Raw genomic sequence first — 27,369 nt, 5'->3', positions numbered from 1 at the left:
ACCAGAGGTTAGGTGGAGACAACACAGAGGAGAGCATGCCACAAGTATTTACTGCTGCATGTGCCTACGCCTGAAAGTGTGTGTTTGTGTGTGGTTATCCTGTGTGTGTGTGCTCACTCAGGTCAGTCACCTGTAACAGTCTATTGATCCTCCCTCTTCAGAAAGCCCTGTTGTCTTTGTTGATTACTGTGTTTTCCTTCCAACACACACATTTCCAAGGTAGAGTTGTGGGAGGCTATAACTTAGCTCTGCATCTTCTACAACAAAATCCAGGACTAGAAAAGTCTTAGAAATGCCACTGGCAGGCTGAGCGGCGAGTGCTGGGAACTGATGCATCATCGAGTGTTAAACCATCATTTCTGGTGACCCTATATCATATCCTGTCTACGCCTGCGGCACTCAGCCCACAGAGAGCAGTGTGCCAGTGACAGCACGGCTCACTTGGTGGTCCCAGCACTCAGCCACTTACCCATTTAATAAGACAGTCTTTAAGAGGACCGAGCCAAGCATATGCACAGCGCTGGTAGAGATTTTTCTGTTTTTTCCCTAACTTTTACAAGAGCCCTTTTTGTAGGAGGCCCAGGGCCTGGCATTCACCGAGCCTGTGTGTGTGTGTGTGTGTGTGTGTGTGTGTGTGTGTGTCTCTGTTAGGTATCCATTTATTATCCATTTATTACTACTATTAGTCCCCTTTTCTTTCTCTCTCCCTCGTCTCCTTCACCTTAGTGAAATCCTAATAAACACAATCAGGGTAGCACCATGCTGAGATGCCCTGTAATGGGCTCCTAATTAGCCACTCCAAACACACAGAGCGGCTGCTTCACGCCTCGTTTTCTGCACTTATCTGCGCAAAACTGGATGAATTGATTCCATTTGCTCGCCACTTAATGCTCTGATTGTTTATTGGCATGGCTGGGAACAAAAAACAAACAAACAAACAAACAAAAAATGTCTTTAAGCTCGCAACGCATGCTAATGCTAATCACCATTAAAAAAGAAAACAGCCTGACCTACAATGGAATTCAAATGACTTTGAAGTTTCTTGGGTCTTTCTCAGTGGAGTGCACAGCCATGCTTTCACTCCACCGCCTCCTCCTCCTCCTCCTCTTCTCCTCAACCCTTCTGTCCACCTCTCCTCTCCTGTCTGAGGTGAAGTGAAGCCGGACCAATTGGTAGAGGAGAGGCAGTGTCTTTCTTTAGACCAGAGAGAGAATGAGGATAGGTGGAGGACAGAGGGGGGGGGGTAGTCATCGCCTCCACCTCCTCACACCTGCATGACAGGTCATCTTGCTTAATAAAAGCACTCATGCACAACACGTCAGAGGGAGAGAGGGAGAGTGAGAGAGAGAGAGAGAGGGAGGATAATGAAAGTGGAGGGAGAGAAGAGAGAAGAGACAAGAGAGGATGGGGCTTCTGGGCAAAGCTAGTGAGCTGGTTAGGTGCTGACTTGTTTCAAAAATCCCCCCCTTCACTAAACTGAGAGGTTCCATTATGTTCTCGTATTCTGCGGCGGGTTCCACAGGTGTCTCAGCACCGGTGTCAGTTCACGATGGGGTCAGCGAACTTTTTAACCACCACCACCACCACCACACCAACACGGAGGTACAGTACAGGCTGTGTCCTCCTGCCAATGACACCACAGCATCACGTAGAAACACAGGAAGTCAAACACAGCTGGAGACACCGGTGAAAGACGAGACGGTGATAGACATGCTGCAAAACACAGCCACCACCACCACCACGGCAGTCACCAGTGTGTGGTTCACCATGCAGCATGGGTGTGTGTGTGTGTGTGTGTGTGTGTGTGTGAGGTCCTTCGGTGTGTGTCACGCTCCTCTCCCTCCACCAGTCTGCCTAGCTCATTTCCTCCACAGGCTGCCTCCCCGCTACTTTATGAGTGAGAGCTTCTACAGCTCTCACCTCAGGATACACTTCAGTGTCTAAATGTTTCCATTTGTGGGGGAAGTGACACACATTCACTCACACCGCAGGGCACCTACCCATAACTAACCATCCTGCATACAAGCAGCAGTGAATCATGAAAGTGATTGGTTAAAATTCTCACTCTTGGTATGTGTATGGGTGGGTGTATTTCTGAGACTGTGTGAGTGTCTGTGCACATTTCGGGCTTTTCAAGTGGTATTCACTGTGTATGTATACTTTCAACGGCTATATTAAGCATCAGTCATAATGTGGGGGAGATGTATCTGCTGTCATTGTATAGTATCTACGTTATATTTCTACTTCTTTGGGGAGAATCTTCTTCTTCTTTTTGTTTAAAGAAGTTCTTTATTTTCTGTCTACACACACTGACCCCCGAGAGTGCCTGCAGTCCCAAATCACCGTTTATGCTACACTACTGATTTCCACCACACTCCAAAACAATTCAGTGTGACAATCGATGCAGGACTAGAATCTCTCGTGCGGATCGATACAGTGGGATGCTGCTAGACAAACCAGCGCTACATGAGATCAACACCTTCCCACACTGTCATTAGTGTCGCTGACCTTGAAGTAAAATTCAATTTCCCTCTGCAACAACAAACCCCCGTAGCCCCCGCGCTGAAAAGCCACTTCAGAATTCAGAAGCCATTTCCTCCTTCTAGCCCAGGCGAGACAGGATATTATAACTTATGAAAAAGGATATATGGAGCGAGGGATGCCGACAGATAGAGCGGGATTCTGTTTGAGGAGGTAATTATAACATGGCCCTCTTTGAAAAAGTAAAGAGGGCAGAGCCTGGCTGAGGTAAATAAAAATTCCAGATAAAGCGAGCTGGAAGATTCCCAGTTTCAATTAGGGTGTGCAGCTGACTATGAGAGCGTCTCCAGCCGCACCAGGGCGGCAGAGAGGACCTGTTGAGGGAATTCTCCTGGGGGGGCATGGACACTGGGTAAAAAGAGAAAGGCAAATGTGCAGTGAGAGAACCAGAGATCCCATTACACTGATCAGTATGGCGCATATCATACGGAGCAGGCGAGGAGGAGGGGAGAGGAACAGGGAGTTCAGAGGGGATGAGGAGGAAGCGCGCACCCCATTAATACAGGCAGAATATTCCTTTTTATTATAATTATGACATGCCAGTGGAACTTAGAGGGGAGAAGACGAGCTCTGGTGGCCCCTTGTCTTCACTTAGATTTGGAGACGATGTGAGGACAGAGAGTTGCTTCTCTCAGATATAGATGGAGATTGAATAGAAGTGTGTGTGTGTTGGGGTGTGGCGGGGGGCCATGGGAAGAGATGTGGCCAGCGAATCAAACCAGCATCTTGGGCAAAGCTGTAGGATTGGCTCCTAGGCTTTGAAGTCTGCTTTATCGTGGGGATTTAAGAGGGAAATGGGTAAGAAGGTGGCGCTCATACACTCACTGTGTGTGTGTGTGTGTGTGTGTGTGTGTGTGTGAGGGTAGTTTGATCAAACCCCTGCTGCAATCCCCTGGGAGGCCCCAGACCTGACCATGTATGTTAAACATATCATTTTCACTTCCCATGTTTGCCCTGCACAGCATGTTAACTCCCAAATCAGATTTTATTAGATCAACCACACCACACACACACACACACTTTTCTCACTCCCATATGTTTTGTCATGGAATATTCATGATCTTTAAATTTGACCATATACTGGGTCACACACCCCATGTAAAAATAACATTTTGAAATATACATGTGGCCACCAAGCATGTAATGGATGCATTAAAGGGATTTCCGAATGTGGTGTAATTACTTAAATGTCTCTTGAGAAGAAGTTGCAGATGTGATGTGTGTGTGATACAGTGTGATGTGATGTGATACAGTGTTCATGATCCTAGGCCACAGTGTATCAACTGCTGCTATAGGCCTGCTCTGCACAGCAAAATATTCACATCAAAAATAATGTTTTTACAGTGGTGATAAAAGACCACAATAATCAGTCTAACAGGAAATAATCATTCCTTCTTTTTCAGTCGGTGAAAAGCAAGTGTGTGATTTGAGTATCGAAGATCGATTAAGTGATTGATTGAAGCACACAAACTCAAGAGCTATAATTATGCAGTAGCAGTTAAAACATACATTTTTGTCTTGTCTCTGTAGTTCTGATATTAGGCTAAAAAACTACCTGACGAAAAAGGATCAGAAACTTTAACTTCACCTCAGGCCTCCAATAAACAGGAAATACACAGAAAAATAAATGCACTTCTGCTTATTAAATGGAAAGTAAACCTAAAAATACTGTCCAGCTTATGGAGCTAAGAAACAAGGAAAAGAGGAGCCCTAAAAATATAATTTCTCCTTCTTTATCTCTTTGGGAGCCATTTTTTCAGTTCTAAACTTGCAGCAGCTTGTGAGGCCTTGTTGAATCTATGGCAAAATTCAGACTACCATCCAAATCCAATATAAGGGGAATTATTCCCCAAATTCCAGCATACATTGTAACCTGCTCATAACCTCACTCCTCCAGCTTGAATTCATTTGAGGCTCGGAGGGTTTGGGATTCAGAAGTGAGGGACTGAGGATTTGGCATGGGCAGAACTTGTGTAAGGAGCTGGCTGTGAGCTTTGCAAGCTGTGAGAAAAGTGACAGTGAAGGCATTTACACTTACTGCAAAAAAAAAAAAACCTACACATTTTTAGATTGTTCATATGATATAATGCGCTCTGGATTCAGTACTTGTTGTTGATAAAGCAGTGTTTTCTTTAATATAAATTTATGTTATCAAAAGTTGAGGTTCTAATGCCTGGCTGATAATGCTGTTCTACCTTTCTCTGACTGATCCTCTAATCTGAAATCACATCCTTTTATCTCCAGCTTACTTAGAAGTGAGCGATTGAGAATAAGGAGGGAGAAGAGAGAAGACACCCTTAAGAGCGCTAGGGAGGACAAGTGTGTGTATGTGTGTGTGTGTGAGGAGGGGGGGTAAGAATCACCTTGATTCAGTACACCGGCCCTCTTTGAAGTGCTTGGAGCCCAGCACGGCCAGCACAGAGCCAACCGTAAGCCTTCCAGCAAAAATCGAGCCTGACCTCCCCACCAAATCATAACCATATGAACGTAAGAATTTCCACCTTAGGAGAATGCTTTCTCCCCCGTCCATCTCCCAGGGTGAGGCATTAAGTAGTGATAACAGAAAACAGGTTCTGAGAGAGGGGAGGCACTGGGAGGTGATGGAGGGTGGAGAGGAGGAGAGGAGGACAGGAGGAAAATAGAGGTTACAAGTGTGCCGTATGGAGGAGATTGGAGAAGGGGATTGTGTCCAAAAAATGTTGCACGGAGCCTGACTACCTAAAATGGAAGTTTCTCAGGCGAGGATCAAGAGATACGGTGACCTTCACAGTTGACAGAGTGAGAGACAGAGAAGGGAGAAAAGGGGGAGTGGAGTGAGGGAGAGAGGGGGGAAAAAAGAAGACAGAGATTTTGAAATGTGACTCTAACTCAATAAATACCTTTCTAACCCACAGTGGAACAGAGTGGTACCTTCGCTAAGGCCTCAGGACCCACCTGTGACTGGAAATGGTTTCCTGTCTTACACAAACACTGTTGCACACTAATCCATGTAATTACATCTCATATTCCACATGTGTAAGTACACATGTACAACATTACAGTCACAGGTTTTTTTTAAAAAAATTACAGCTCAGCCCCCCTGTGGTCCCTCAACACTCACCCCCAACATTCATGCTCATTATAGAAACTATATATTCACCAAATGAGCAGATAGCAGAATTTAAGGGCAATATTTTACTCTGAAAACACGCTCATGCCCGTGCAACTGCCACTGAAGCAGAGCCCCGTGTTGGAGGGCCTTCGGAGTAGACGAGTGTGATTTTTGTGGCTGTGTGTGCGCCGATAGTTTGAATAAGAATTCTTCCGAGTGTGTGTGCAATTAGGGTTAAGACTCTGTGTGTGTGTGTGTGTGTGGTTGCGTGGCGGTGGTGGGGGTTGTTAGCGGTTCCATCTGGGTCTCCTGGAAGCCGCGTGGAGTCAGGAAAACCACATCTCATAAAAGCGGAGGCAGCCCAATGTTCTACAAGGACAGAACATTACTGAGAATGTCGCTCAGGAAAACCCTGGGCTTTGGCCCATATGTTGGCTGCAAATGCTGTATCTCTCTCTCTCTCTCTTTCCACTCATTCTCTCTCTCTCTCTCTACTTATTTTTCACTTGGTAAGGGATAAGAAAGAGGAAGACAAAATAGACAGTGTGGACTGTGGGAGACAGAGGCTGAGACAGAGGAGCCAGTGCTGATAGCAATTCCATCTGTCGGTATCGAACAGAGGAGTGAGCAGTGACAGGCTGCGGGATGGGGTGGAGTTTTTGGGGGGGGGCATCTGGTGCACATTGGCCGTGGGTCTGTCTGGAAACAACCATGGGAGAGGAGAGGAGAGAGGGATGAGTAGACAGAGGGAGAAAAGGATGAAGGGCTGAGGAGTAGAGAAGGTAAAAGTCCTGCCAAAGTGAAGGGCAAAGAATTCTGGCAACGAATAAATGTGTCTGTGTTGTTCACATATTGCCTTGGATTGAACTTGAAGTCAGGGGGGATAGGGGAGAAATAGCAGAGATATAAAGGGCAGAAACAAAACACACACAGACACACATACACAACTTTATCAGCCACAAACACTGCAGCTTTAATTAGCTGATTTCATGTTTTACTCTGGAAAAAGTTGAGTAGTTTTCTGACTCTGACTTGCAGCCTTCCTGCTGTGTATTTATTGTTTTTAGTTTTATCTTGATTAAAAATGCAAACTATATACGTGTATGCATTTTGTCAGCATCTTAGATAATGTCAGATCTACAGTGAGCTGTGAGGAGCAGATCTTAAATCGGCCTTTGCTAAAGTTGGCTCAAACTGCAGAGTGAGTTTTCAGGGAGAATCTCCTTATGGAATATTTCACAGCACACCAGCCAACTAGTGGTAAGGCACATTGCAAAGGTCGTTAAATAACTTTTCAACTAAAACTCTTGTAACATGTGATGACAGGGAGTTATTCTCCTCTGGCTTGTCGAACTTTGAGAATGTGTTTACTGAGAACTTGGAAACATCCAGACCCGTTATGTTTTTGTGTGAGTTCACATGAGCAGATGAGCCTGCATGCGTACATTCATATCTGAATGTGAATATTGTAGTAACTGACTGTGGGTTTGATGGTATAGGGGAGCAGTTTGTGATGTGAAGGTCGAGCTACAAATTAAAAGAGAGAGAGAGAGAGAGAATCGCTCATTTTAATGGTTATTGATGCTGTGTTTTATTCCTCTCCTTTACAAATCAAAATTCCAACCACTTGATGAGCCATTGAGCTTTTAATAACATCGATTAATTTCTTCAGTTTAAGGAGCCTATTACAAAGGTAGATTGCAGTGTACACGTGTTTAGTCACACCTCTGTGATGTTATTTACTTTTGTTATGCAGTAAATGGCAGAGAGGACACAGGAGGGTGAAGTTTTTCTCAGGTATTCTTTAGTAAATTTGAATCTAAAAAGCTGCGATGGTAAAACTTTGCTGTAGAGATTATGAGTTCAGTCTGCAGGGTGATCAGAGATCGAACGAACTGATGCCAACGTGGTGATGAGACAACACTGATGCCTCTGATATGAATGAACAGCACGCGGGCGATTGTTCCCGGCTATTCCTGTACATCAATGCATACGTAAGGTCTGTGGGTGTTTGGCTCAGTGTGCTGCTGAGGAAGAGCAGGTGAGCACTGGATCTAAAATATCCTCATCCTCAAACCAGATGAGTCCTGGTGAAGCTCTGATCCTGCAGCACAGTGCAGGTGGAGGCAGAGCACAACGTGGCACACACAGCCTTTACAGCATCAAGATCACAGAGAAACACTACCGAGTACGAAGCTGGTGCGTTAGCTCAGCTGTGAACTCCATGAATGAGATCACAACAACATAAATGAGGATAAGACGTAGGCTGGGGAGTGATTAACGGTGACCGTCAGCTCAGCTGGTCACCTTTTAACTTCATAAGATAATAGCAGTATGAACAGGAAGGCATCGTGAGGCAGGTGTGATACGAATTAGAGTGTGTCAAAGAGAAAGTGTTGGTGTGATAAGAGAAGGCAGAATATTGAAGCTGAGCAGCGTCTGTGTTTTCACAGGTCTGTTTCTAAGTGTTTGGTTGAATATAAGTGTGTGTGTTTTCCTTCCTCCCCGCGCTGCATACATTCAGCGGTCAGGCATCAGAGGAGCTGCAGGTATACTCTGTCAGCTCAGTGTCTTGAGCTCTCTGACGCATCACTGACACCCATACCAACTGACACCTACTTCACACTATGCACCAAACACACACATGAATTTTTCTCTCAATTTGAACTATTCATGGGTTTTGTTTTACATTGTGACGTACAAGCAGAGATAGAGGAGGAAATAAGGGGAGAAAATCAAAGGAAGCCATATGTATGCTAAACTTAAGTGTAACATGTATGGTAAAGAGAGGCTTTATTACAACATAATTCAGAAATAGTGGATGTATTTGCTGGATAATTACAGTGATTTATAACATATCTCATTAAAATAGAAATTAACATGATTACTCCTGTGGCCTAAACACTTTTATTCAGATCCTGAATCAGTACGAGCGAGCGTTTGAAGGCCTGACTGCTTGGATTACGGTAAAGTAATTCATCATCAAATAATGTCCCCTGACATCAATATCAAAAAGACAACTTATTATCTATCATCTGCAATAGTCTTCTCCTCATTTTATCTCTCATTTAGCACGGCGTAGTGGCGGGGAACACGCCCCTGACACAAAGCGTTGCCCGGAGGCTCGGCGAAGATGATTGAATTTCATAGCTACTTACAGGCTAATAGGGCCGTACAATGACTACTTACTGTCCTTAAGTGACTGGCTGCTTCTCCGCGGCCGCAGCCCCTTTGAAGCCCTTCTGTGGAGATCTAGAGGATTTAGCCAGTAGCGTGACATGAGGCTGAGCGGTTGAGCAACGGTGCTCCCACCAGCTGACTATTAGAACCAGCTGATAAAAACACAGACGCTACGACTATGAGAACAACAGAGCTCCAGTGGTTACCCAACACAAAGCTTTCTCACACTGCAAATCTGGAGCCTTTAGTTTGTTTCTCTGGGAAAATACTAATATTAAGTCATGAAAATATTTTTTTAAAGCTGAAACAGCTAGTTAGTGACAGAAAATTAGTCTGCAACAGTTTCAGTAATCAGTTAATTAATGTAGCTTTTAAATAAAACAAAACATCAGAAATGCTCTTTGGATTTAGATTCTCAAATGTAAAGATGTGCTGCTCATCTGTGTTTCATATTATTGTAAAGTAAATATCTCTTGGTTTTGGAATCCTGGTCAGAAAAATAAAAGATTAGATTTATTGAAATTGAAATTTATTGATATTAGATTTAGTGAAAAATACACAACAAATTAATCAATAATTCAGTAGTGAAAATAGTTGAAGCTCTAATTCTTTTTATTTGGTCTTAACAAGAAAATTTAAGAAAATATTTTTCATGTAAGAATATATAACTAAATATGTTGACATTACTAGAGAATAAATATTATATGATATTATATTTTTTATTTCTTAGATTTTCAGATACATTTATACTTTTATATATATTTTTACTCTGTCTCTAAAACAAGCATTTACCATATACCCGTAAATCCATATGACTCATGGGTTGATATTGATTTGTGTGTGTGTGTGTGTGTGTGTGTGTGTGTGTGTGTATGAGAGTGTGTGTTTGTAAGTGTGTGTTCTTTCTTTAACAGAAAGCAACTGGATCTGTGAGCGCTTTACTCACAGAAGCTGTTTCCACATACAAACCACCCTCTCCTCACCATGCTGTTCCACTTACACTCTTGGAACACTAAACCATATACGCATACAGATAAGCACATGTGCACACACACACACACACACACACACATATATATATATATATATATGTGTGCACTCGCACACACACAGCTAACCACATGCACATGTTCACTCGCTCTTAACTAATTCATTCAGGAACACTTTGGTTTGGGTTTCAACACCAAAACCTCCGTACCTTTGATTGAGAAATGTGTCTGACTGCAATTATGAGGGAGGGGGGGAGGGAGGGGTGGGGAGAGAGGAAACACACTACAGTGGTTTTATAGTTTGCTGGCGTGACATTTTTCTCTACTTTTTTATTCCTTTCCTTTTTCCAGCAGAGGGGCATAGTGTTGACAGGGCAGGAAAAGGGGGCAGACTGAAGTAGAAGTAACAGCAGGGAAAATGTGAGGAAAATGGATGGGCAATGGGACTGAAGTGGCCTAGATTGTCACTATTGTGGTTTTGATCAATACCTCTCAAAATAACTGCACTGCTGAAGAAATTTGTAGAAACACTTGGAGAGAAAGTGGTAGTGGTGATCAGCGTGGACGCTCTCAGACACCACTGAAAACTGCACATGTAAAAACCTTTGCAGGGTGGGGGTTAGATTTTGTACGGCTAATATTTTGGCTTGACATTTACACTAAACCCATGTGATGCTTTACATGTGTTGTTGGCTGTAAGTGCGCGTGTTGGTCACTGACCTGCAGGATGTAGCCCCTGACGTAGTCTCGGAGGGTCCAGCCCAGGCCGTGCAGGATGTGCAGCACCTCTTCCTGCTTGAGCACGGAGAAGAGGCGGTCGAGGAGGATCTTGAGCCTGACGGGCACGGCCTGGGTGCCGTATAGCATCAGGCTGCTGATGTCAAACACCACGTTGGACTGAACGATCTCCACCTGGGTTGGGTGGTAGAGGTGCTGGGTGCTGAGCTTGTCCAGAGCTGCGTGAGCGAGTGGGTGACAAAGGGCGAGAGAATATAAAACACACACACACACACACACACAGAGAGAAAGAAAGGCACATTTAATGATCAGGTTTCTCTCTCATCTCAGATCTTCCTCAGGAGGCTGCTGCACAGTCAGCACTCACTGATAATAACGTATCTATCAGGTAAATGCAGTGGCATTAATGTAATTATCTGCCATTCTTTCTATTTAATCTAATCTCTTGCTCTTTCACATTTATGCTGCTGTTGCATCTCTGTTTTTATTTCCCTCCTCTGTCTCCATCTCGACCCCACCTACATCACAACCTCTTTTTTCTTTTAACCTTAATTATTTCTATTTGTGACTGGACCCGCATTTCTCAGTGCATTACTTTACATCTTATTTATTTGTGCTTAATCAGGCATGAGCTTAAATTATGCACAGAGAAAGCAAGGGTGTAGGTCTGGCTTCTGGTATTCGTGATTAAAACATAACATATTAAATTGGTCATCAGGCTTTTTGTAATAGTGGTAGTAATGTATGATAAAATAAAATATATAACATGCTTTCTAAATTGGATTATGGGTGCATTAACTATAATTAATCTGGTGTTTAATTACCTTGACACGCATACCAGTTATGTACTTTCTTATCTTTGATATATATTCAGTTATATATATTCATATATATTCAGTTGTTTTTAAGAGAATATTCTCTGTAAATAAAAACCCAGTTTGATTAAATCATTTTAACATGCAGAGAAGATGAGAGAACTTTTTTTTGGGCCCTGAGTAATGTCTGCAGGTCTTTCTCTCAGGAGCCACAACACAACAAACTCCAGCAATAAGATAAAATGACCTCTGTGTTGCCTGAGGGGTGAAACTCAGGGCAAAAAAAAAAAAAAAAAAAGCCAAACACTCTCAGTTGCTCATAAAGGTTAATAGTGAGCGCAGGGTAGGTTTTGTTATTGCCACCTCTAACGCAGCCTCAGTCACCTCTCTCTCCTCTCTGGCTGTCTGGGCGACACCTGGTCCACTCTCTCTCTCTCTTTCTCCCTGTCTCAATCCCTCTTCCCTTAAACAACCCCCACCCTACCCCCCAACCCGGCCTGTCTGGGTGACACCTGGTTGGGTCTCTCTCTGATCCTGGGACGGCTTTTTCCTGCTGACGAGGGCTTTGCCTGACAACACGCCGCAGCCAGACACGAACATAATAAAAAATGAAGAACTACTTGTCAGAGTCCCTGCCAATGCCGACATGAAATGAAAAGTGGGGGAGAGGAAAGATGGGCGTCTGACAGTTCAGAGGGAGAGATTAAAAAATAGTCAATGGGGTCCTGTGCGATCCGCTGAAGGGCCCATGGCCCGCTCTTGTGCAGACGCAAGCCAAACAGGTGTTTTCTTTTATCTTTTTTCCCCTCCTCCTTCTCTTTGTACTTTCTTGCCTCCTCTCCCTTTTTCTTATACCCGCGTGAAAAACTCATAAGGTGTGGTCTCTCGCTTCTCTATCAGTCTTGTGGTTGTGTTCTTTTTTCTTTTTTCTTTTTTTTTTGATCTAAGGTGAAAAAACAAGACTTTGAAAGCAGCAGAAAAATACAGAAGCAAACAAAAATAGCAAAGTTACTTCTACTGTTGAAAATGAGTAAAAACATGTAGTTTTCAGTAGAATCACAACCACAGAGAAAGAGAGAGAGAGAATCTGTCTGCTGTAGTAAATAAAAAAAATAGTACAAAACATATTAGAATGGTGAGATATGTGAGATGCATTCATGCTGTTGGCATCTGTGTTAATTCTCTGTACACAGAGAGTTTGTTAGCCAGGATTTCTTGAGGCTCATGTGTATTTCTACCATATTTAGATACACCCATCATCTTGACAGTGACATTTTCTTACCGTGAGCTACCCAGCCATGTTTGCACTGGTCACATGTTCGTAAGTGAATCTTCCCCGGCTGGAAACACTCACATGTGCAGTTCACCAATGTGCAGCGAATGGCCTGAAACACAGAAGAGAAAAGAGAGAGAAATCCACGTCAGTCACAGCTCAGGTACGAAGGAGAGATAATGGGAGTATGACAGCTGAGAACTAAAGAGCAGTTGTCACTTTATCAGCCTTAAATAGACAAATTAATATATAGACTGCTGCAGAACAGCAAAGCCCTCAAGTCAAAGCTCCTCTATAAGCTCCACAAATTTCCCAATGACTATTTCATTCCAGTGTGTGAATCTGCCTCTCCATACTGTTACTTCCCAGAGTTCATGTGAACCGACCCAGGACTTCCCTTCCTGAAAACACAGAAATGCAACTTGTTTTGACTGAGGCTCCATTACTCAACACTGGAGCTGCACTTAGTCTGACCCCGGAAAAGCTTATAGTAGTGAGAGGTTAAGTGTCCAGACTTGACGAGGAACAGCTCAGTACAGCACAATGCATTGTCTGCTGCGGCCTGTGCCATCATAAAGGACTGCGTAAAAAAATAAAAAAAACTTAACAAAAATTTTGCAGGCAGGTCATTTGATCCTGTAAGATGTTTCACATTCGTCCAAACAATAAAGAGAATGTACAGCGTGGAGAAAATGTATGATATACACAGAAATCAGCCAAATGAGTGCAGCAGCTGCAAGCTGTAAATTTCACACTGACAAGAGAAACAAGAAGTCGGAGTAAGAGGAGTGAAAAGAGGAGTAAAAAGAGAAAAAGAAATCAGAAACATGAATCTTAATAAGCATTGGCAGCCCTTTGTTTATCAGACATTTTTTCTACATCACCAAGATGAATTGATGAATAAAGATAGTAACACTTTTTGCAACCCAAACTGCCTAAAGGGAATCTGCAGCTGTAGGAGGACTGCTGCGGCAGACCCTGCTCATGGAAAAAAAAATACTGGAAACCTTTCACTCATAAAACACAGACTTATCTTTGTTTTTTTAATCAAATATTGTATTTCCTTAACATTAACATGTAATCTAAGTATGTTGGCTGCTCGTGTTTGAATAGAAAAACTGCGAGTTAAAGACTTGGCATAATAAACAGCAATTCTGCACTGTGAGGATAATGTATTTTACACTTGGCACATATGGTGTTGAGTCAGTGCTGAATGACTGAGGGTTTTTTTTCCTATGTGTTAATTCTTTAGGCTGTAAAGAAAAAAATAATCACTAAAATTACAGAGCAAAACATTTCAGGAATGTCTGAGGGAGGAAACTGGGTGTAGTGTAGAAGGTGACTGCTGTGAGTAGCTGCCCATTTATTCTGACAGAAAAATCCTAATGATCCAGTACTGAGGAAATGTGTCAAGATCAAAAAGTGAGATACATGTAGGAGTCTGTCAGAGACAATGGAGTGACGAAGTACAACTACTAGTATAACTACCAGTTATCAGACCCTGACACTTTATGTATTTACAATCTGCACTAAATATGCTGTCTCTCATTGTGTCACTGTTGTTCTTCACAGGTAGCAGTGTGACAATGATGTGACACAGACATGCACACAAAAGGGTCATAGGTTAGAGTCCATGTCTGCGCCGACAGCCTACATTTCACAATGTCAGAAACAGTCAATCAGCACTTCCAGACTGAAAACTATCAGCCTGCCTTTACGTCACACAGGCTGAGGTCGATTCATGACCAGTAACGACAGAATATTCCCGTTCTTTACTTCACAAAACCCGCTGCTATTGACCCACGTGTACATTCTGGTGTTTAAAAGCAGCAAACATTACCTCGTCTGTGGATTACACCAGTATCCTGCAATTCAGGATATAAAAGTCAGCTCACTCATAATCTACTAAGGGACCATAAAATCTATCGGAATCCCCCACTTTGCTCGCCCTAAGGTGCTGTAAACCAGATTAGTAACAGGAGGTGTCAGAATGAACATGGGCTAATCCAAGATTAAACACAAAATTACACCACTTCTAACCATGTCACCTCACCGTCTGACACCGAACGAGACAGGAGACAGAGATTATTTGACTTTACAGCATTTTTTAAGCTCTCCAGGTGCGAGCTCGGCAATCCTCACGGTGCATGAGGATTACACGCCGCGTATCAGTCGGAGTGTGCATATGTTATTCACTGAGCTGACGTTCTTATCCAGGGCAACGTGCAGCGAGCAAGTTCACTGTTCCTTCCCTCAAGGACACTTACGCAGCAGACACGGCCAGGGTCAAACCTGTGACCTCTCAGATACAGCATGAACTCTAAAGTCTGCCCCGCTGTCCTGAAGTAGCTTCAGCAGAAATAAGTCGAAGAACATTTGCATTTAGAAAAATCTTTTCCTGTAAAATCAGTTTCCTGTAGGTACAGCGTGTTCCCCTGATCCCCTGTGTCTTTAAAGCAACATCCCTGCTCAGAAAGTTGTTTTAAAATCCTGTTCCTCACATTCACTTGCAGTTTCCTATCAGGATTTAACATACTCACAACTCCTATTAAGCAGATCTAAATTTATGGTTATCTGGTGTTATTTTCTGTATGTAAGTTAAGGTATCTCTATGATGACAATGACATTTAATGTCCAGCTGTTGCACTGCTCTCTAAAAATCAGTCATGTTATGATCAGAAAAAATAGTTGATTGGCCTATCAATTAGCGTCACAAATGTGAATAGTTTTTATTAATTGACAGTGACAATATTAGACAATATTTTTTCATATGAAGACTTGATATGATGGCTCTGAGAATTTTTTCATTAGTCTCTGCCTTAATCATGTTGCACCCTTTTGTCCATTGTCCTTTTGTCATTCCACCTTAAAGTCCAATTTTTAAGTGAATTCCATGTTCGATTTTTTTTTTGTTTTGTTTTTTTGCCACAGAGAATTTTCATTTTTATGTAACTCTTCTTGCATAAAGATTTTGCAAACGCTAATTGAGAGTATCCAGATTTAGCACAGTCGTGTCACACAACACAACCCTTTTCTAATTACCTCTCTGTGCGGCGGCGCTAACAGCAGCAGACGGAAATAAACAAATGGAAATATCAAATGCACCTCTGCTGTTTACGAGCCGGGGCCTGACAGCTGACAAGATAGTTAAGGGGCGTCTAATACGGCAATTAAAGTGTGCCACTGTCTGCGGGGCTGCCGCTGTGACAAGGCGCCCTCTAATCACTGACTTATTACGCTGGCTAGCAGCACCTCTCATATCTGGCCCATTAAGCAGACAGCAGCATTAAGAAGCATTAAAGCAGCAAGCCCCCTCAACTGAGGAGGCACTGACGGGGGGAGAAAAGGGGAAGGGAGGGGACGGACTGTGCCTGTTATTTCTTGGGATTAATTTGTGCATTGTTTAACTTTCAGTCAGGAACGTGTAAGAGAAGAGTAACAGAGGAGATGTTTGAGATGTGACGGCATCACAATTGATCATACGCAACAAGATGAAAGATCACAGACTGATTGCAGAATCTGTAAGAGAGAGAGCAGACGGGATGTGTCAAAGATGGCCGTCACAAACAAGATCAACAAGGATGTGAGTTCGTCTGCGTGTGTGGTTTGTCAGAGGAAACAAGAAAGACAAAATCATAAAGACGTCTTCTTGTGATTCTCACGTACTCTGTGCCTCTGGCCAGTGTGGATCTGGGTTGCGTCTGGCCATGTGTTAACCTGTGTCTGGCCTGGGCTGGGTCAGGGACAAGCTTGGGCCCGGATCCCACCGCTACACTCGCACATATTTGTCACAGCAGGCCGGGGGAGGAGGCTGTGTTATCTGCGGCCGGGCCAGATACACAGCATTAGTCACTGTGCTAGTGTCTCGCCAGGGTTTCCTCTTTGGCTTGCAGCTAAAGAGGACGACGGTGAGGAAAAGGACAGAGGGGTGTGCGTGAGCAAGTGTGTGTAAGTGTGTGTGAGACTTCGTAAATCACCACAAAAGTGAGCAGCTAGAAAACTGAAAGCCGTTAGCAAGTGAAGAAAATCCCACAATGCTGTAGCAATTAGACCCAGACAACAGTCAACACTCTGTTACAGCTGCCGTGTTGCCTCAATGGTCAACAACTTAACCTAGCTGCGTTTAGAAAGCATCATTTTCATCCCTTATCTGGCTCAAGTGTGTGTGTGTGTGTGTGTGTGTGTGTCTCAGTGCTGGGTTTTGTTTAGCTCGAGGCTTGATGTTTCATGGATGTTTTGCTTGGCTCGCAGTCCCTGTCCCAGCCCAATTGTATAAACACTGACAGTCAGCAATGGCCAGGATCAGACTGGGGAGGACTCTCAATTAAAAGAATGTTAGTGGGACAGATGGACTGAAGAACTGCAGGACAGAGGAGCTGCAGAACAACATGGCTTCAGCCTGGACTCCTGCAGCCAGATCCAAGAGGATTTCAAACACATTGACTGGGAGAGACAGGCGTTAGAGTCAGTCCAACTTTAAACCAATATAGAGGTCAACAAAGACACTCACTTGGCCTTTACAGGTCCTATGAAACCATAGAACTGATAGTGATCCTAAACTAATATCCTGTACAACTGTATTACTACCCTGTCATTTTTTTTATGGTTGACGTTGTAACTATATGCCACAGAAAACACCACTAAAACACCAGTTGCCGAGCCCCTCTCAGCCTCTCTGTATCCTCTGTAGACAGTGTACAATGGAGAGCCAACCCAGACAGCTGCTGGATGCAGGGTGGGTATTGTTCCTCCTACTTTAATTGAAACCTTTACCATGTTCAACACACAGCCACAGACCACATTTCTTGTTTGGTGAGTTAAGCAAAGCCGAGATTTAAATGAAAACCCTGTGTGTATGTGCGCATCTGCGTGCATGTGTGCGCCGCAGCAGCTTCGGATTTAAATTTGTCTCTGCTTAGGGTCACTGTAAAACACTGGGAGCATCTTGTCCTCTCTTCCACCCACAAGATATTATCTCATCCATGAGTTAGCTGCTGAAATGCTGTCAATTTCCTGCCAGAAATGTGCAGCCAACGTGTGTAGGAAAAGAGGCACAGCAGCTTTGCGTGTCATAAAGCGGGCCCTGGCTCCGTCAGATAGATCAGGACTTCACAATGTCCATATTGGAAACAGGTGACAAATAAAACACGCTGAATAAAGAAAGTCTTTGTAGTCAGACACAGCACGCCACAAAATACAGGGGAGCAAATACCTCATGCCAAGGCTAATTTTTGCTTGTTTGATTTTATACATTGGATTTGACTTGAAACAGAGCTTTCTTGCCTCACAAAGTGGTACAAAATAAACAATGATTAATCACTTGTGCACTGACTTCAGCTTAAAACTCTGTTACACTGTACAGGGGAAAAGCTGTAGTCGACAGAACGGACTAGCGTCTTCCCTCTGAAATCCCCACAGTGTAAAGCCTGTCCTCCATGTCAGTTCTGGTCTCGAGCCCGGCGGCTGGCAGTCGCAGAGCCAGGGGTCCCTGTCCTTTGTGCAGCTGTGCGTCTGGGCTTTGACACGGGGCAGAGCGACCAGAGCTATGCTAATGGGAACCAAATGGGGCGTGAGTCCCCGGTGGATTACAGAAGGAGAAGAGAAGCATGTGTTTTCATGTATTCATGTGGAGACCTGGGACCCCTCTCTTTTCTTCCTTTCTTTTTTCTCCTCTCTTTAAGTCAAACAAATGGAAGCAGCCATGTCTGTTGTTTGCACGCACTCTCAATGAATGCTCTTTGTTAAATGACAGATTTGAAGAGTTATTGTCAATCAGTAAATGCATCTTGATGCGAACAAAAACCTATTACAGTGTTTAGATTCAGCTCTTTTTAAAGCTGCATTAGTGACCCAGTATAAACCACTTAGTTTGAATTTAAAAAGAGCCAAATTTGAAAATGAAGTTTGGAAATGAAGTGAGCAAGGTAAATAAACATTTAACAAAGACAAGTGAGCTCTTAAGTTCATCTGAACTTCATTGTCCTGTCAACATATTGTGTCTGTGAAAAACTGAAACATAAGTTTCAGCTGTTTGGCTGTGACTCTCAGTGTTGTTGCACTTTCACCTGCTTTGATTAAGCAGCATCAGGTGCTGCTGACCCAAAGACTCATGATCTGATCAGGTGTAGTGGAGAAAATATCAAGCCTGGTTTAAAAGTAATCAGATTACTGTTGAGAGACACAGTTCCCAGCTGGTTTTGATGCCATCTGTCATATCAAATCATTTCTTCAACCTTCTGCTAATACTTTTGCACGATGTGGTGCTGCTGCCTGCCAGTGATGAAATTACAACATAGCCATCATCGATCATTTATCAGAAAAGTCTGATATTCATAACTGGTCAGTCTAAACAACTGAACTGTGAGTGATAATATCTGCGATCAATTGTCACTCCAGATGACGTTCAGTTTTCGGTCCTGTCTCTGAGTGTTTGTCAGCTGTCAGATATGACTCACGCTCTGCACCACTTCACATACACACACATACAACACCCATGTGATCAGTCCAGCATCAAACACGCACACAAGTGAGTAAAACGTCTGCGTCCAACATTCCTACTTGTTCTGTGTGGTTTGACACAGTCATAGAAAGTAAATCTCCCCATCATGAGCACCACCCCGAAAAATTTCAAATCAGATCAATGACGAAACTTTTAGTGTGACTCACTCGCATGATAAATAGCTGTGCGTGTAGTTCAGGACAGTCATGCTTGTTTATGAAGTGGACGGATAAAGGACCCAGCTGGCTTTGATATTGTGAAACAGAGAGGGAGAGGGAGCATAATATCACAATACTGGAGCAGAAACACAGGCCTGTGATCTCCCTATCATATGCCATGCTCTCAGTCAGTGCAGCCTATATAGAGGAAGAGCTGTACCACACCGTTAACACTAGGACTTCACTGTCAGTTCAAATACCAAAGCATCAAGGGAGCAGCAGTTTCTCCTATCTTTTGTGTAGACAGCAGGTCCAGGCAGAGGCCCCCGGTCCAGGCCCCTGGCCTCTCTCAGCTTCTCCTCAAAGCATTTCCCCAGCCAGAGTTCAAACCATCTGCCCAGTGACAGACCTCTGGGTCCACAGACACAAGGCCAGGTTCAAAGGAGGGCGCAGGGGGTGTGGGGGGGATATAGGGGGAGAGAAAGAGGAGAGAGGACGAAGGGAAAGTTGGCGAAAAGGTAGAGAAGTGAGATAGCAAAGGGAGCAGAGGGAGGGAGTCTGGCAAGCTGGTGTATCAGAAAGGTGGGGAAGAGATGTTGCAGCAGAGGGTGGAGGAGGCAGAGGAGAGCTGATGAGGGGAGGTAGGACGGGTGAGGAGAAAGTGCTGTGCAATAGATGTCAGGGTAGATCTTCCAGTTTTCTCCTGCGTGACACAAGAAGTTCATATCTGCATTGTATATGATAAACTGAAGTACTGTGTTAGTGTTACCATTCAACTAAATAGATCAATATGAATAATGAGATCATATATCACCAATATTAAACTTATATGTCGGTCAATAAATAACAAAATGCAGTAAAGAAATCTCAAACATATGTTGGAAGTACATAGTCTGGTCCCACTCAACACCTGAAAGTTAATTTTTCGACTCTAAAATGTCCTGCTGACTGCATATACTCTTTAATATGTACATCTTTGGCTTTTATTAACAATGTTAATTTATATCAGTTGTTTATTATAAAAACAGTAATCTTCTACATTTAGTTTTGTTCAACCTCAAACTTCTACAAGCATCATCTGCCTAAAAAAAATCCTCATCTGTCAGTTTACAGTTGATTGATCAGTCTGTAAATTGCCAACAAATGTGAAAACGGCCCAGCACATGTTTTTTAAATTTACAGTGACAAATCCTCGTGTTTTAGACGCTGCAAACAGCAAATGTTTATTTTTGCTTGATAAATGAAATCAAATCAAATCAAAGCCAGAATCACTTCACAAGTCTCGAGGCTTTCTATTGTTCAGAGACACGCTTCCTTATCTCTGCTCATTGTGTGGACAGGAAAGGAAAGAGAATAAAAGAGGCCATTGTCGTCAATATATACCAGATCTGCTCTGACCTTCAGCCTATCAGAGGGAGCGACCCGCGCCAGATAAGGACAACTCCCTGACAGATTCTGACACCTGCACTCGCCGGCCCACCAGTTGCCCCCGCCGAATGCAAATATCATGGAGAGTGGCCCCGCGCTGGGTTTCTGTCTAGAGACTGGAGGGAGTGACATGACCACACAGTGCGACCAGACACATGTTTAGGTGAGAGAGCAGGAAAGACAGAGAAAACAGAAAGGAGAGAAGGAGTGAAAGGAAAGGGGGACAGAAAAAAAACAAGAGGAGTGGTGTACAAGGGGGGGGGGGCGTCGATTAGGAGAGACGGGAGAGAAGATGACCAACATCGTCTGCTCTTTACTTCCCTCCCCATCTGCACCCTAACACAAACAGAAAGTATTAGTCAGAGCCCAGACATATTACCGACCCCTCTCTGTGAGGGGACATCTCCATGGCGATCATTGGTTGGCGTGGGCGACGGGACACACACACGGCGCAGGCTTGACAGCAGCTTGACGACAGGAGGCCAGCACTGCTGAGACTACCCCAAATTGACATTTAGTCATCACACTAGTCCGCAGGGTGGGACTCTTACCTCCTGAACTACACACATACAAGCGCCCACACACTCTCCCACATTCCCTGTCATGCAAACATGTGCACACACACACACAAACACCCACACTCACACACAGTGAATTCCCCTACTCAAACGAGCTCCCAGCCAGAGAAATCCTGGAAGAGCTCCTAGATTTAATCTTGCCAATAGCTCTTTATTTTCTTTGACCATTTTTAATGTAAAAAAGCCTGCACTAATTGTGTGTAAGCAATCTCCAAATTATGTATATGTGTTTTTTCAACTAAACCGAACACTACTGTGGACAGATTGGCTGGTTTTCAAGACACACGACTGGGCAATAATATTTGTTTCTTTCCTCAGAGTTTTGTTCAAACAGTGTGTCAGCATGGCGGTTTACTTGTAAACACCTGGGCCTGCACACCCAACAGCTGTGGAAATACTAAACTACGTAAAGCTACACCGAAACCAGGAATAACTGCTCTGTTCGGATTATTTGCAACCAACAGCTACGTCCACTTGCATTTTTACTTATTTCCTGCAACTGTAAAACATCACCAAAAGTGTTGGAGCGATGAGAGCAAAGAAAAATCAATGCGCAGACTGTTGTTATTTCCAGATTTTGTGCAATCGTTTACCTCAGCCAGCATTGTGCGAAGACCGCTCCTTGTTCAGTGCCGTAGCTCCCACTTTAGATACAACACTCCAACACAAAGCTGCATCTTCCATTAGTATTTACAGTCTCAGTCGGCAAATGACACAGAGAAAGAAGAGATACAGATAGAGAGGGGAGGGAGAGATGGGGAGAGTATTTGACCAATGGCTACATTACTGCAATGACAAGTGTGTCACTCCCAAAGCCACACAGTGAGGGAGAGAAGTGAGGAATGTCTTCACTCCAAGTGTGTGTGGGACAGCGAGAGAGGGAGGGAGGCGGCAGACCAAAGGAAAGTCCATCGGGGTGCTTTAGTCTTTATCAGTCTTACAAAGTTCACAGATAGAGGGACTGAAGTGGAGGCTAGACGCTGATCCAGAGTCACAGGTCACAAAGAAGACACGGCTCAAACAGGTGGGAGGGAGGGAGGGAGAGAGAGAGAAAGAGAATTACAATTGCATGAGGAAAGCAGTGCCAAGCTGTGGTGATTGCCATTCTGCAATCGACCTGACCAAATTGCGAATTCCCTCTCAGGACCCTCTAAGTCCGCTTCATTTGGCTAAAGCCGGGAATCCTTATTCCCGCAATTATAAAGCTATTGACTAATTCGACATATGTTAGCGTGTCTTCCAGCCCTTGAGTGCTGGTGTGCCACTGAGTCATTAACTTTGACAAATTGTGACAGACTTTTTTATTGCCACCCAATCATGAGAAACAAGACTGTGGCAGAGGAGTTAATGAGTGGCGTGTTTCTCCTCTTCCTCCTCCTCCACCTCGCACTCTCCCCTCTCTACCCCTTCCACTTAGATTCCTACACCCCCCTCAAAAATCCCATCCCACCAACTCCCCCTCCACCTCCCCGCCCCTCCATATTTATAATTTTACCACATCCTAACAATAACACGGCCGGTACTCAGCACAAAACACGCGGGCCCTGGGCTAATGAATCTCATGCCTTTACCGCGGTAAAATGGCCAGTAAGTATTACCAGCTGCGACACTCTCTCTCACTCTCCCTCTTTCTCTCTCTCTCCTTGGCAGTGGCATTGAGCTTGGGAGCGCAGGGGTGAGGGGGGAGAATTCAGGGAGGTGGGGGGGGGGGACCAGGCAGACACATCTGAGTGCAGCTGGACCAGGGAGAGAGATGGGTGGGGGGTGAGGAGGAGGAGGAGGAGAAGTGGGGGAGCGAAAGACCGCAAGTCTCCGTGTTTCCAGCTGCCTTTTCTCAGGGGCTCGGTTTTCTCTCCCTCCTCTTGGTTTTTTTTTTTTTTTCGCAAGGCCCTTCTGGTCCCAGCTTACTTGAAAAATCACAAACACACACACGCATAGACACACACAGACACACACATGTGCACGCACGCCCTGATCCACCTCCCCTCCATCCCTCACATTCGGCCATCTTTGTTTGGACAGGGCTCAGGAGTTCCAGAAAAGCTCTCTCAGATGTGCTGAAGTAAGGGAAAAACAAAACAAACTGGCCCTCACACACACACACACACACACACACACACACTCAAAATTTATGTGAACGCACAGACACCAACAAGTACTTTGCGCTCACACATCACAGTGTAAGCTCACACATACACATACATGAACAGTTTCACATGTTGAAATACCAGCTTCAACCAGAGAACAAATTTGCAAAGAGAGGGGGAAAAAAGTGGGATACATTTTTCTTCATGGAGGTGGGCAGTCTACCATTGAAGGCATGCATTCTTTTACACAGTGTATGTGTGTGTGTCCCAATCCAGGATCAGAGCAGCAGGGCAGGCCTGAAGCATACCTCGACATGTGTTACCTCTTTGTAATATTGACTTTGTTACAGCTATACGAGTGGGAGAGCAGGGCCAGGAGCCCGGGCCTTGCAGCAGTGGGGCCCTCTGAGTTCGCTAGAAAACAAACACCCGAACGAGCCGTGAAAATAGAAAACACAGCGCCACAATAGCGATCTATAAAAACAGATTCAAATAAACTATACAACGTCCCTCACTCCTGCCTCTGACCTTTACATTTTCGCCTCTCTAAATTAAGACTATTATTTGTCTGATTCCATTTTTGCAGCATGTTGCTTACAAAGCCGTGGGATTTGGCAGCCGAGCGAGTCTTGGCCTGGCTTCCTGTCTGAGCATGTGTACTGGACCAAGTGTAAAAGTCAAAAATTCTCTTTCTCTAAAACCTTGACTTTACTCTATAATTTCAATCCAATACCAAAACTGCTTTTAGGCTTGTGCCAAGATATGCAATAATGTTTTTTTTTTTCATATTAAATAATTAACTTTAATCAGTCCAACATGGTCAGTACCAAAATGGAAATTTCTGGTATAAAATAAGGAGAACAAATGTCAGATGACACATAAGGAAAACCAAGATAAAGCACGTTGGCTGTTTATTTGATTGCTTTGCAGAAATAAAAGATTGATTATCATTTTCTTGTTCCTGCGAGTGTGAATCCCATCTTGTCTCTTTCCCCAGTGATGACTTTGCTTATACATTTGAATAATGAAGGCAAGTCATTTGAATATTCCCTCTGTATTAAAAAAAATGATGTTTTTACACGATGCAGCAATATTAGCCATGTTAATTGGGCTCTTTGGACTTTCCCAATAGAAAGGCTAAATTAATTACTTATGTCGACAAAATGTCAGACACGCCGATCTAATAACTACAACTGTTTCCAACAGTGTTGTTTTCAGTGTGTACCTTTTTTGTCTGTCTGTGAGTGTGTGGTGTGAGTGTGTGAGCGAACTTAAAAACACTCTCAACATCCACTAGCCTGAGTTAAATCTAATGAACGAGATGGGAACAAAATGCTTTGACATCCTCTCCATGTTTCACGGGTGGCTCTTGAGAGTCCTTCTCCAATATTCATCCCCTCTTCTCATACTAATCAGCCACTATGGTATTGACTGTTTGTGCTTGCAAAGTGACTGGTGTGTGGAGCACACACACACTTATTTTATGCTCAAACACTCCAATCCAAAGTCCACTTTGCAATTAAACTTGTAAGGGAAAGTGAATTATTTGCAGGACGTTATGTGTGTGTTTGTGTGTGATGTGTTCATTAATGTGTACCCACCACCACAGGGGGCTTTGAAGTTCCTCTTTTTTTTTTTTTTAGCTTTTGGCTGTTTTTCAGTCTTAAAGAAAAACTGTATCAGCGCATTTTCCTCAAGTACAAATAAACACTAGACTTTGGAAGGGAAGGCGATGGGGAGACGTTACGAGTATCTATGAACGTGAGACGATCAGATGGCGTGTGTGTATGTGTGTGTGCGCATACATGCACGTGCATACAGTAGTGCGCATACACACATGTGCGGGTGTACAGCAAGCGAGTGAGTGCAAGCGCTAACAGAGAGGCCTGCTGATGCCATGTTTCAGACGACCCCTTGAAGTGGAAATGAGCTTCCTCTGTCTTATAACTAGTCCGTTCTCACAAAGTCAGCAAACTCTGCCACCTCTCCAAAGAAATGCAGACACCACCACCACCACCACCCTCTCCCTCTCCCCACCCAGCCCTGTGGTCAGCATGCAGGATGAATTCACCATTAGACCTAAGAAGCAGAAGGGTCCATCTTATTTCAGCTGCTTTTGTTGTTAACGTGTGGAGGAGAGAGGCGTGAAAGAGGTCGAGCCTCTTCAGGTGGCTTTTGTCCTGACTCAAAGACACGCTGTCAGCGACGTCAAGTACTGTAAAGCTAGTTCATGGCTTTACATGTAAATCTCAAACCCACAGTTAGCTCAACGTGGCAAACACAAGAACCTGACCTGCTGGTCTTAGCTGTATCTTTGTTTCATTTAGATGAGCAGTATATCCATGTTTTCTAGCTGCATTGCCTCAGTATCTTTGAGAAGAGGTTTCATTTTTAGACACAAAACAACTTAAAATTATTACCGTCTCAAATTACAACTATGACTAATTATTTTTTTGTGGGAAAAAATCCAAAAAGATTCAGTGTATTTAAAGGGGAAAATATATAAGTTGTAATCAGAAAATATTTGACAATTTTATATGATAAATTATCTAAACAATTATTAAAATTGTGACAGATTCGTTTTCTGCTTTGCAGCCAAACTCCTTTAGACCAACAACCTGAGACATTGCAGGTCATTAAAGGCCTGTTTCTATTTAATCCAGACTTAAATCATTTATTTCTCATAGCTTCAAAGGCAAGTTATGTTTATGATCACTTTTATTTGATGAAAGATGAGGTCAGTCTAAGAAATATTTTTATGATCCTGTGTTAAGTGTCTTGGTACATGCCTCTGCTTTTTCTGCTGTTATCATTCTGCTGTGTGTATGCATGCATCTGATGCAGTGTGCACACACGCACACCGCTATTTGAACCTGTGTGAGCACCTGAGGGTCTATCCCCAGCCGTTCCTCGGAGCAGGGAGCGACAGCTGTACAGTGATGCTGTAGCGATAGGCATCATCGGCTTGCTAGAGACTAATTGGTCCACAGCGCTCCTCTGAGTGGCCTCGCTAATTAATTAGAAAGGCAGTGGAGCTGAAATTTTTAATCAGGACACCAGGCTCTCCAGCAAGCAGGAAAAAAAAAGACACATCACCCCATCATTCCATGTAATCCACCTGACACTGATCTCCCATGTTGTCATATGAAGTGTGTTGTGTGTTTAGGTATTCATATGATCTGACCAGGGAATAAGAAATACATTTATTACTGAGCTTGTTTAATCATTTTAATTCCGGGGATATCAGAAATTCTGTGCGTCCTCATATAGTATGCATGACATGTATTTGGTTTGGACCCTGGAGGATGGCGTTAAGGTGGTCTTTTCCTCTGTGTGTTTGTGTAACACATGTTCAGGATTTCCACTGGTGTAAATTGTGTAGTGACTAGTTTTTGTTTATATCAATAGAAAGAAGCGTATTGAATGACTCTTCTGCTGTTCAAAACTGAAAAAAAAATCCTTTTCCCCTTTTCTTTTTTTTTTGTTTTCTTTTTTAAGTTCCCTCCACACCATGAAAGCAAAATATTATTTTTCCCTCTTGCCCCTATCTTTACTTAACTAATTAAAAGCAGTCACCAACACTTTCCATCATACTGTAAAAGAAACTGTGGAAATCACAAACTTGTTTTACAAAAAAATAAATAAATAAATGAAAATAAAAAAATCCCCATGTTTTGTGTTTCTGACTGAAGAGGGAGAAGCTGATTCTGAGGAACGGAGCTTTGTTCACCACTTTGGGGCCACATTTGTGTCCCAAAGCTCCACACAGCTCACCTCAATGATTTGTGGTGAAGGGCCAGACTGTGAGGAATCGACCAGAGACTGACAGACGAGAGGCATGCTAAAACGAGAGCTACAGCAGCCAGCCACTTCACACACAAGACAGGGGAAACAACATATGTTTATCATTGCACTGCTGAGATGAGCAACTTGCACTTTCCGACTGGAGTTACAGTAACAGGAAAATTATAGTGTGTGGACGTCAAACAGGG

At 43.6% G+C, this 27,369-nt stretch overlaps 1 protein-coding gene across 5 annotated transcripts in view; it reads right to left on the bottom strand.

Annotated features, from left to right (window-relative positions):
* The window catches only part of bnc2 (basonuclin 2), a 160,268-nt gene that overhangs the window by 33,619 nt on the left and 99,280 nt on the right, over nucleotides 1–27,369 (bottom strand). For 4 of the 5 annotated variants that reach the window (XM_051070577.1, XM_018684172.2, XM_051070576.1 and 1 more), the window contains 2 exons: nucleotides 12,637–12,739; nucleotides 10,522–10,757 (listed from right to left, as the gene is read on the bottom strand). In XM_051070577.1, the coding sequence (XP_050926534.1) occupies nucleotides 10,522–10,757; nucleotides 12,637–12,739 (339 nt within the window). Of the gene's footprint in view, nucleotides 1–10,521; nucleotides 10,758–12,636; nucleotides 12,740–21,883; nucleotides 22,151–27,369 lie in introns of those variants that run through there. The other variant, XM_018684174.2, reaches the window with a different exon arrangement.

Source organism: Lates calcarifer, linkage group LG5, assembly GCF_001640805.2.
Source record: "Lates calcarifer isolate ASB-BC8 linkage group LG5, TLL_Latcal_v3, whole genome shotgun sequence".
Classification (NCBI taxonomy): domain Eukaryota; kingdom Metazoa; phylum Chordata; class Actinopteri; family Centropomidae; genus Lates; species Lates calcarifer.
Note: the sequence above shows the minus strand (reverse complement) of the source record. Positions and strands in the feature narration are given on the sequence as shown.